The following is a 12,054-nucleotide window of genomic DNA, read 5'->3' as shown; positions in this document are numbered from 1 at the left end:
GGACTCATGGGTCTAACAAAACATAACCAAACCCATGATGAATTATAAATGGACATCTTTTCTGAATGAATCCCAGGGCACAAATAATGAGATATGATTATTTTTCTTTCCCCTGCCTCTTTTCCTCATACTTTCTGGAGACAGTTTCATAGCTGACTAACTCAAAACCTAGGGCTATCTCCTGTTTGGATAGCCCTTTGGATGTTAGCACTTTGTTCTCAAATGGCTTAGACCATTTCTTCCTCATGGCAATGCAGTGAGACAGAAAGAGCCAAGTGCTTTGGTTTTGCACACAAAGAACCTGAAATTCAGAAAGGTTAAGTAATTTGTGCAAGATCCCAGGACTAGTGACTCAATTCTAGCTCACTCCAAATCCAGTGGGGTTTTTGCCTATCAGTTGGATGGGATTTGTAAATTGATACTGAGAAGGGAGCTGAAGCAGACAGGGTAAATACTTAAGTTCTATAATGCTAAAGAAAAGATCCTTGATTTTCTTTTATATTAGGGAAGTAAAAAGCAGAGGGAATTTTCCATATTTACTTAGAGGATTCCCTAAATCTGTTTCTTTTTTTTTTTTTTTTTTTCTCTCTTTTCCCTGCTCTTTGTAGCATGTGGGGTCTTAGTTCCCCAACCAGGAATCGAACCCATGTCCCTTGCAGTGGAAATGCAGTCTTAACCACTAGACCACCAGGGAAGTCCCCTAAATTTCTTTTTTAAGAAATCAGTTTGTTTCCATAATACTTTACTTTTTTACTTTCCTTTATAAAAATCTTTTGAATTTTATTTATTCTCTCAGACACTGTCTTTCTCCAAATAAAAATATTTCAGAATCTAAATGAGAACTTTGTGTTACTTTTTTTTATGCTAGTATTTTATTAAGTTATTAAGAAAAACTCAAAATTCTTTCAGCTGCAGATGACCCTCCCCGACCTACCTTTGACTCCTTGCTTTCTCGGGACATGGCAGGATACATGCCAGCTCGAGCAGATTTCATTGAGGTAGGAGAAACTTGTTTTTGTTTTGGATGAGGCCGTATCTCTTACCTATAGGTTCCATACCACTGAAAAGCTTTTCAAAACACTGTAATTTGTAGGGCCTTAGGCAGTCTCATTTTCTCCATCTGAGTGCCTTTTCTCTTTTGTAAACTTTTTTTTTAGAAAGTTTTTAGAAAGTTTTTAGAAAGTTCTTCAGACCAAGAACTTATTTCTTAAGTCCCATTTCCTTAGTAACTATAGGGTTTCTATAGTCTGATTCTCATTCCACACTGAGAGGGTTCCAAGGTTGTATTATGTCAGGGGGTTGGGAAACTTTTCTATTAAGGTCCAGATAGTAAATATTTTAGATTTTGTAGACCATAAATTCTCTGTTGGAACTAAACTTTGCCATAATTATGCAAAAAGCAGCATAGGTAATAGTAAACAAATGAGCATGCTGGTGCACCAGTAAAACTTTATTTACAAAAATAGGCAGTGGGCTAAATTTGGTCTGTAGGCTGTAGTTTGTTATCTTTTGTATTATATTCACAAGTGTATAAAGAATGATGAATGTGTGGAAAAGCTACATGTTCTTGCAGCCATAAAGCCATGTGAATGTAGTCACACGTCTCTTGGTTTACCACCTCATCCACAATTATAGCACTCCTGGAGGTAATTAAAGTTTAGCAAACTATAAACAATTTTGCTGGCCACACCCAGGTCAGCATTTTGTTCTTGGCAGCTGCTGTTGTAGAGCTCCCTCATAGACACCATCCCTGCAGATTGTACTCATTGAACAGAATATGAACAAATCTACCCACTGAGCTGTATAACCAATATTCTGGAATAAATAGAGCCCTCAGAAGGTGGTAGAAAGGTAGATGAATTAATGCACACAATTTTCTTACCTAAATACTTGAAGGACTAGTCAGAGTGAGATTTTCTTGATTTACATTTTATGAACAGACTACTTTTAGAACCAAATATCTCTTCCTGGACTCACAACTTCCTCATTTTTTTGCTGTCACTATTGCCTGAAAGCCTCTCATCAGATTTTTCCCATGATTTGTTACTTACAGCAGTTATCCTGGCCTTGTACCCCATTCAGTACTTTTTAACAAGTGTTTGTATATTTGCTGTTTGCTTTTAAAGCATGGCTCCTATAAAGGCATTACTCAAAGCTGATGGATCTGAGGTGGGAATTTTTTTCCCCCAAACAGGAGTTTGACAATTATGCGGAGTGGGACTTGAGAGATATTGATTTTGTCGAAGATGACTCGGACATTTTACACGGTAACATTTTATTTCAATAAGTGTTCCTATTGATTGCAACCTGTAATGAGACTGTGCTGGCTTCTAGGAATGTAAGAATGAATAAGATAGTCTCCTGCCCCTTATGGGACTGAAAGTATAGTGGTTAAGATGCTGAATGTATCATGTTGCCAGGATTTGACCATAATGAGAAGGTCATTTGTGATGATGGTGAGAATGTTGATCATATAATGGTAGTTGGGAATATCCCATCCCTTGGACTATGTGAGCTTTCTTTTAATTGAGACAAGCCTGTGCTGAGGTAAATGGTTAAATGGTCCTCACTGCCTCCTTAAAAGAAAAGGAATCAGGGTGAAAACCTGGGACTTCAACAGCAACTACTGATACTAAATGTTCATTGTAATTTGTTATCCCACATTTCCCATAGCAGGGGAAAAGAATGGAAGTTCAAGAGTTTTTAGACCAAGACTGAAAATTTCTTCTTTCTCAGAACTGTTGGATTTTTAGCACTTCTAAATTCTTAAGATTAGCCTGATTTACTAACTCTTTTGTTATAAGTAAATGCTTAATGTCAATAAGACTCTTTTGGTTAGACTTTTATTGGAATATCTTTTTTTCCCTTTCTTTCCATTTTCAATGAACTATGTCTTTAAAATAATCCCAAATCTTCTGTTTCATTTCAGTCCAGAATTAAGGATGATGTATGTAGTAGGTGAATCCCTTGGATTCTCTATTTCCTAAACAACATCTTTGTTATTTCTCTTAACTGTATATGCCAGGTAGGAAGGGCAAGTTAGACTCCTTGTTGATTTATAAATCGAGTTTTCAGGTTGCATTAACTGGTCCTCTGTCCCTTGAAGGGGAAATTTTACTCTTCCCTTCATAGAAGAGCTGTCTAGGTAAATGTTACACCAGATCTGGGACCAAGAAAGAGTCTGCATAAAAATTTTACCTTTAGAATTTTTTCTCTACATACTTCTTGAACAGTTTTCTTTGCAAAATTTCATTTCTCTCCTTTTCTCCCACACAACTTTAAGGGAAAGTCAAAGTGACGCAGATTGAACTAAAAGAGGAAAGCTTGAAGGCAAACTACTTTAGTGTTCACTGGAGCCATTGTACTTGTTCAGTCTTCCATGTCAATCTCTGCTTTTCAACCCTGGTAACTCATGTTATTGTCTGTTCTCACCTCATGGTGGTGTCCCCTTGAAGGTAGTGTGCAGATTGCCATTCAGTATTTCTCCTCATACATGCCAGCTTTAATTAAAATGGTATTATTTCCTGGCTTGTATCATTCTTATCCAGAATGCAAAAAAGCAGTTTTATAAGTATCATTTTTTTAGATGCTATTCAGAAGTACTGAACTTCTGAAAGTCAAAATCTCTAATGTCAATAATGTCTCAACTATGTAAAGGACTTGCTGAATCACATCTCTAGGCCTTAGTCCAAGATCTTCATTCTTAAGCCTCAACATTATTAAGAAAACTATAGTGATGATTGGTATTTCATTTTACTCTGCATTCTTTGTGAAAGTAGGATTTGCAGTTTCTTCTGGTGCATTTATGGTCCTTTCTATAATTAAGGGGGGCAAAAGGAAAAAAATAAAAAAGAAGCAATTGATTAGCAAGTTTTATTTTAGTTAGCATTTCAAACCTTTAGCATACTTTAGTTATTTGTGTTCTTTCTACAGATTCTGCAGCCTTTTAAGTTACTTGATTCTAATTCATTCAAACTACAACTGAAACTTCAGTTATTGTTATACATAAGTAGTTTCAATTAAAACTGTAATAATCTCTGCCTCCGCTTTCCCTCTGTGTCTAGTACTGAACTATAAGATGTTTAGATGGGTGCTTTTTGAAAGGTGACAACATCATTGAGAGGGTTGGCAGGACTGGAGATCAAAGGGGTGCTTTGTTGATGGCTCTGAGTTCTCATATTCCTCCTCTGGCAGCACGGCCCCACTGTCCAGTGGGGCATATTGCCCTTGAGCTTAGCAGTTTCTCCCAGAACACTCAAGTGCAGGGGACTAGGAGCCTAAGGAGAGTAGGGAGAAATGAGAAGGAGCTTTTTATGCACACCCAGAGCAGAGAGGGGGGCACCTGTTTTCTGCAGATCAGGACAGTGATTCAACCTCGGTCTTGCTTCTGAGTCACTTGGAATCCTGCTTGCTATTTCTTTGTGTCCACGGCCAACAAAGAAGGATGACACTGACTAGTCAGGGTGAATGTCTCCAATGGAAGAGGGTTCATAATTCAGATTGATGTTATTACCATTTCATTATACTATTACACTCTTAATATTACTGAGCATTTATAACATTCCTTTTATATTTCCTCACTCTACAACTACTAGAAGGAAGTAAAGTGTTTGGCTGGATTTTGTATCCTGTTCCCAGGCATCTAGAAGACTGGGTGATGCCACCAAGCTCTTTTTCTTTCCCAAGACTTTTGCTATGATTGATGGAATTTGTCTAATAAAGGAGGTTTAAATGGTCCGTTATAGAGGCCTAGGACACAATGGAGGAATAGATGGTTACATTCCAGCCATACCAAACATCTTTCAGAATGGGCCCCAAAAGATAACTGCCTGTGAAGTAATGTCTGAGGAAGACAGTAAGGAAGTTCTGGGATCGCTAAACGAAACCTCCTCATACTTTATTGAGATTACTGGTCTAGAGAGGGAGATGCAGAAGACCCGTAACTCAGTGCCCCCGTGTCACAGTGTGTTGTGAGACGTCAGTGGTGGCACACAGCGCGTTTCCCTTTTCCTCAGGGAACGTTGCTCCCCATCTGCTTTTATTGGGAAAATCTCTCCTAAATTTGTGGACTGGTCTTTCTCAGAGTTTTCCAGGTGGTAAGCCTTAGCACAGCATCTTCTAATCATTGCCAGCCAGTAACCTGGGCAAGCAGGAGTTGTCATGAGCTCCTTTCTCTGTATTGGGTCTGTGTTCTCAGCACTTCTCAGGGTTGCACACCAGAGAAATTTACTCTCCCTCTATTTGGAAAGTTAATGTCAGCAAAACTTCTTGATCAGACATGGGTATGTTCGCCTTCGTGCCCCCGATTTTCTTTCTTTGGTCCGTATTGTCAGCCTTTGGTCCTCCCAGGTGGCTCAGTGGGAAAAAATCCACCTGCCAATGCAGGAGATGTGGGTTCAGTCCTTGGGTCGGGAAGATCCCCTGGAGCAGTAAATGGCAACCTGCTCCAGTATTCTTGCCTGGGAAATCCTATGGACAGACGAGCCCGGTGGGCTCTCTGTCCATGGGGTTGCACAAGAGTTGGACACGACAGAGCAACCAAACAGCAATTTTCAGTCTCAATGGTATTTATGTCTAAACAGTCCTAAGCACAAAGCAGCCAAATCACCATCAAGGGAAAGAAACTGCCAATAGGTAGGTGTGTAGGCACAGTGACCAGGCTGGACCTCTGATCTTCTAACTGTTAAAGGCTGTAAATAATAATAATTAATACGTACAGCACTCTCTGTTTGCCAGGTACCGTTTAAGTTCTTGATACGTGTGAACTCACTTAATCCTCACAAAGCTCTTTGGGTTGGGCGTTCCTATGCCCATTTTATAGATGGGGAAATTGAGGAGTAGAAATATCAAGGTCAAGTTATAACCTGCAAGTGGCAGAGCCATCTCAAGCTCTTAATACTACTGTGCTTAATACATCTGTGCTCTTAATACTACTAGACTTACTGTATCTACCATCTTGAACCTTTTTTTTCTTTTTAGATTTCACATTTTTTATGATCTATGACTTAATCACATTCCTGAGAAGTGGAAATAGTTATTTTCCCATTCTACCTTCAGGGAAATGTACAAAGGAGTGAAGCGACTTGCTTCAGGTTTCCTGGTTGCTGACTTTGACCATGAGGTCACATAGTCATCCTTTTTTCATAGCCCGATTGTGTCCATCTCGGCCAAAAGCTTCAGGGCAGGGGAATGACTTTTAAGAAGCTTCATTCTGGGGAATACCTGATTCACAGGTTTGTGCTCGTGTGCTTGCTTGATTGGTTTCCCCAGAGTTAAGGCCTCTGAGTTGCTTTTCCTGCCAAGAAAGCAGTAAGTGCCTTCTGTCAGGAAAACAGAAACATGTTGCCAGCTATTTTGAACAGTGTTAGAAATACACTGCAGTGGGAAGGAGCTGCCTCTGACTGCTGCCCACTTCTTGTAATATTTTAAGGCAGCCATTTGGAGACTTTGTTATCAGTCCCCAGTGTAATCACAGGGAGACTAGTCATCCCCCCAGACTGGGATTTCAGAGGCCTGGCAGCAGTGGAGAGGTTATGGGTGGTTTGGGTTGGTTGGTTTTTAAGGAGCTCTGGGTCTTTGTGTGCCTACTCTACTCAACTCTCCAGTCACTTTTTAAGAAGAGTGTGAACCTGTGATTGTCCTTCATTCAGTGTCTCCTTCTCATTTCTGTTCTGCCTGCTGTGCTGTGTCCTCCCTGGGTTTTTCATGCAGTTAAGACCTTATAATCAGTTGTTGTGATCCGAGTGTGCTTCATCAAGACAAGAGAGAGCTTCAGCTGTGAAATTTTTTCCCTGGGAGAATTCCATTTCTCCTTGCATTTGTTGACCTGTGTTCCCTTTCTCCCCTTTGTTCTCAGCTTCCACTACTGAATTGATCAAGCACCAGAACCGTTTATCAGCAGGATTTATTTATAGAGGCTTTTGTAACACAGTCTCGTCAGTTTTTTTTTCTGTTTTAATTCTTTCCCACACAAATCTTAGGAAACAACATGATATGTTAGTATATTAGAAAAATTACAGAACTGTTTTGTCAAAATTAGCACTGACCTCCCCACTGGATTTTCTGGTAGTTTCTTTCCTACTGAACTCATCTTGTTATTCAGTGGATAAATGAGATAAGGCACCTAAAGAGCTTGGAACATGATAAATACTCAGTGTATGTTAGCTCTTTACCTATTTGCTGATTTGTTCTGTTTGCTTCTCTTTCTGCCTTGAACTGTTGACTTCCTAATTCTCTTTCTCCTAAGAAGGAACGTAGAGTCCACGCTAAAACTTGTATTTGGTTGTGCTGCTGCTGCTGCTAAGTCGCTTCAGTCATGTCCAACTCTGTGCGACCCATAGATGGCAGCCCACCAGGCTCCCCCGTCCCTGGGATTCTCCAGGCAAGAACACTGGAGTGGGTTGCCATTTCCTTCTCCAATGCATAAAAGTGAAAAAATAAAGTGAAGTCGCTCAGTCGTGTCCGATTCCTAGTGACCCCATGGACTGTAGCCCACCAGGCCCCTCCGTCCATGGGATTTTCCAGGCAAGAGTACTGGAGTGGGGTGCCATTGCCTTCTCCGGTATTTGGTTGTAGTGCATGTCAAAAACAAATCGTCTCCTCCCCATTCCTCCTGCCACTTCCACCATAGACTTACATAAAGCCTGTCTCCCCCAGCACAGCATTCTAGGACTTGTCATTCCACAGCAGGTGTATTAGGAAACACCGGTAGGGTCTGGGCATTCTGTGATATCTATGCTTCTATAAGAAACACGTATAAATCAAGAAAGAGTTCGTATAGAGAGAGAGTTCTGCAACCTGAAAAAGAGGTTTGAAATCCATTGCCTTAAATCTTGGACCTGATATTATTGAATTATTTTTAGTTTGTGGGTGGTGATGAGGAAAAATGAAGCAGTGTTGTTTAAATTTTTGAACTTGTTAGAAATGAATGACAACAAATCTGTGGTACCCAATACTTTTTTTTTTTTTTAATAACTGAAGTTTAAAAAATACTGCATTCAGTTCTCTCTTCAGATCATCCAGCTAGAATTTGTTATTTTTATCTCAGACCCAAGGGAGGATGGCCTGGATAAAGTATTCCTGGTCATTTCCCAGCGACTGAAGTTGTATATGGCTATAGTGCATCTGCTTATAGCCCAGCATGTTAGATTTCAGTATTTCTCTCTCCTAATCTGAAACTCTGATATGTGTAATTTCTAGCCCATGTTTTTACCAAAGTTCAGACTCCTTGTTGAACTGTTATATGAAAGTTAATATACATAGCAAGGCATGGTCAAAGTAGATGTTTAGTAGAAAGCAGAATTTGTTATCATAGGGTAATCCCTTGTAAACATATACTTAGGAAAAAGAATTTCACTGTAATTTACTGATTGAGAAATTCAGTATCCTAGGATATTTTTTTGTTTCCAAGAGACAGATTTTTTAGACCAGTGAATGTGGAGTAGTGAGCAATACGAGGTTATAAGTTTAGAACAGCTTGGGCAAAAGATTTCTTCTTGCCTTGGCTATATTTATATGTAGGTGTTTGTTTGTTTATAGCTCTGAAGATGGCTGTAGTGGATATCTATCATTCCAGGTTAAAGGAGCGACAAAGACGAAAAAAGTAAGTCTGGGAAACCATTCTGCCTTCTTTTGCCTTTGGACTTTTGACCACATATAGCCCATAAGATCAAGTTCCCACCTGTGGCTTATCTTATGACCTTGAGGAATACCCTTAACTTCCTTGACTCTCAATTTTTCCATCTGTTAAAGGTTAATATTACCTCTCCCTTTTTTGCCTTTTTTACCTCCTCCTTCCTTAATGTTATGACCAATGAATAATATGGGTATGTTCTTTTAAGGAAAAAAGCAACAAGAAAAATTCAAGATATTATTAAGTTGTTACACTTTTTCTAATGCTCCATTCTGACTGCTGAGTTTTTATGAGAAATCTTTTATCTAAAAGGATTTCAAAGGAATCATGAGCAAGTTTTAGGCACTCTTGATTTCTCCTCTTTGCAACAGAACAAAAACCATACATTCAGACTGAGAAATTATGGATCCCAGATCTCTGTTGGATTACAGAGACTTTAACAGTTCAGAGAAGGGTACTCGCAGGTGTGTGTGTATATATGCGTAGGCATGTTACTAACTAGAGACATGATGGCAACACAATGAGAAAAAGAAATAGGACTTATGAGACACTCTGGAGGGACCAAGACATGATCTGAAGTAAAACTTACTCTCTGCATATCTGGAGTTAGCTTCCAGTGAGCGCTGAAGATTATTCAGCTGTTCTTGAGAGAAGCTTCATTGCTAGGCTTCGATAGAAATTGAAGGTTCCAGACATGGAACTCTACATGGTTTACCTAAATTATGTTCTGCTTAATGCAATTAGAACTAGATAGTATTGTAGAACTCAGTTGTTGAGGTCTCTATTAGATCTTGTGTTTTATGATGCCCTTCCATTAAACATGCACAAGATTTATTTCAAATAGCTTCAAGGCATTCTGTGAATGTACATTTGTAAACATTGAGTGTGTGATCATGGCACCCTTCATTGTTAACAGATTTCCCTTAAATGGTTATTCTCACTTAGCATTTCCCAAAAGCTGAATGGATAATTTTTATGCCATGGACAGATTCCCTTCCAAGTCTAAGTTACAGACACGTGTTTTTCAGTATTTGTGGGTGCTCATTGATTCATCCAGCAAATAGTTATTGCCCAAGGGGAGGAAAAATACATGATTCTTGAGAGCTTAAAATTGTGCTAGTGACTCGGTGAGCTGCAGAACTGTGAGAGGAGTGGCTTCTCTGGACCTCCATACTCCCCCTTGTAGTGTTTACGGTGTCTAATGAAAGCTGCTTGTGGAAGACATTGTTAAATGTGAAATTAATTATCATAGATAATTCTTTTCATTCTAGAATTATAAGAGACCATGGATTAATCAACCTTAGGAAGTTTCAATGTAAGTATTAGCATTTTTATTTAATTTAAAATTTTTCCCATCATTATTGAATAGTTTTAAATCATTTATGGCAGTAGTTCTTAATCCAAGTTGCATATTAGCATCACTAGGGCTTGATAAAGGACAGAAATGGTATGGACCTAACAGAAGCAGAAGATATTAAGAAGAGGTAGCAAGAATACACAGAAGAACTGTACAAAAAAGATCTTCACGACCCAGATAATCACGATGGTGTGATCACTCACCTAGAGCCAGACATCCTGGAATGTAAAGTCAAGTGGGCCTTAGGAAGCATCACTACCAACAAAGCTAGTGGAGGTGATGGAATTCCAGTTGAGCTGTTTCAAAATCCTGGAAGATGATGCTGTGAAAGTGCTGCACTCAATATGCCAGCAAATTTGGAAAAGTCAGCAGTGACCACAGGACTGGAAAAGGTCAGTTTTCATTCCAATCCCAAAGAAAGGCAATGCCAAAGAATGCTCAAACTACCGCACAATTGTACTCATCTCACATGCTAGTAAAGTAATACTCCAAATTCTCCAAGCCAGGCTTCAGCAATACATGAACCATGAACTTCCAGATGTTCAAGCTGGTTTTAGAAAAGATAGAGGAACCAGAGATCGAATTGCCAACATCTGCTGGATCATGGAAAAAGCAAGAGAGTCCAGAAAAACATGTATTTCTGCTTTATTGACTATGCCAAAGCCTTTGACTGTGTGAATCACAATAAACTGTGGAAAATTCTGAAAGAGAATGGAATACCAGACCACCTGACCTGCCTCTTGAGAAACCTGTATGCAGGTCAGGAAGCAACAGTTAGAACTGGACATGGGGAGAAGGAAATGGCAACCCACTCCAGTATTCTTGCCTGGAAAATTCCATGGACTGAGGAGCCTGGTAGGCTACAGTCCATGGGGTCGCCAAAAAAAAAAAAAAGAACTGGACATGGAACAACAGACTGGTTCCACATAGGAAAAGGAGTACGCCAAGGCTGTATATTGTCACCCTGCTTATTTAACTTCTATGCAGAGTACATCCTGAGAAACGCTGGGCTGGAAGAAGCACAAGCTGGAATCAAGATTGCCGGGAGAAATATCAATAACCTCAGATAGGCAGATGACACCACCATGGCAGAAAGTGAAGAGGAACTAAAGAGCCTCTTGATGAAAGTGAAAGAGGAGAGTGGAAAAGTTGGCTTAAAACTCAGCATTCGGAAAATGAAGATCATGGCATCTGGTCCCATCACTTCATAGCAAATAGATGGGGAAACAGTGGCTGACTTTATTTTTCTGGGCTCCAGAATCACCGCAGATGGTGATTGCAGCCATGAAATTAAAAGATGCTTACTCCTTGGAAGGAAGGTTATGACCAACCTAGATAGCGTATTCAAAAGCAGAGACATTACTTTGCCAACAAAGGTCCATCTAGTCAAGGCTATGGTTTTTCCAGTGGTCATGTATGGATGTGAGAGTTGGGACTGTGAAGAAAGCTGAGCGCCAAAGAATTGATGCTTTTGAACTGTGTTGTTGGAGAAGACTCTTGAGAGTCCCTTGGACTGCAAGGAGATCCAGCCAGTCCATTCTAAAGGAAATCAGCCCTGGGTGTTCTTTGGAAGGAATGATGCTAAAGCTGAAGCTCCAGTACTTTGGCCACCTCATGTGAAGAGTTGACTCATTGGAAAAGACTCTGATGCTGGGAGGGATTGGGGGCAGGAGGAGAAGGGGACGACAGAGGATGAGATGGCTGGATGGCATCACTGACTCGATGGACGTGAGTCTGAGTGAACTCTGGGAGTTGGTGATGGACAGGGAGGCCTGGCGTGCTGCGATTCATGGGGTCACAAAGAGTCGGACACGACTGAGCGACTGAACTGAGGGAGCTTTAAAAATTTATGATGCCCAACAGTCACCTCTGATTAAGTCAGAATCTCTGGAGGTAGAGCTCCAGCATCTATTTTTTTAAAGTCTTCAAGGCAATTCTGTTGTATACTAAGAGTCTCAAACCAGTAATATATAGTCAATAACACTAGCATGAGAAATGTTTTTTAAATTAGTGTATTAATTAAAACCTGAATATTAATGGATCGTTTTCCAAAACTGAATAGGAT

General features: G+C 39.9%; 1 protein-coding gene across 5 annotated transcripts in view; it reads left to right on the top strand.

The window, feature by feature from the left end:
- TADA2A (transcriptional adaptor 2A) overlaps positions 1 to 12,054 on the top strand; it is a 46,273-nt gene that overhangs the window by 22,757 nt on the left and 11,462 nt on the right. For 4 of the 5 annotated variants that reach the window (XM_025281114.2, XM_025281115.2, XM_025281116.2 and 1 more), the window contains exons 7-10: positions 910 to 998; positions 2,195 to 2,267; positions 8,539 to 8,602; positions 9,904 to 9,947. In XM_025281114.2, the coding sequence (XP_025136899.1) occupies positions 910 to 998; positions 2,195 to 2,267; positions 8,539 to 8,602; positions 9,904 to 9,947 (270 nt within the window). The remainder of the gene's footprint in view (positions 1 to 909; positions 999 to 2,194; positions 2,268 to 8,538; positions 8,603 to 9,903; positions 9,948 to 12,054) is intronic. The other variant, XM_044939578.1, reaches the window with a different exon arrangement.

This window comes from Bubalus bubalis, chromosome 3, assembly GCF_019923935.1.
Source record: "Bubalus bubalis isolate 160015118507 breed Murrah chromosome 3, NDDB_SH_1, whole genome shotgun sequence".
Lineage (NCBI taxonomy): Eukaryota > Metazoa > Chordata > Mammalia > Artiodactyla > Bovidae > Bubalus > Bubalus bubalis.
This window is presented reverse-complemented; position numbering and strand designations above follow the sequence as displayed.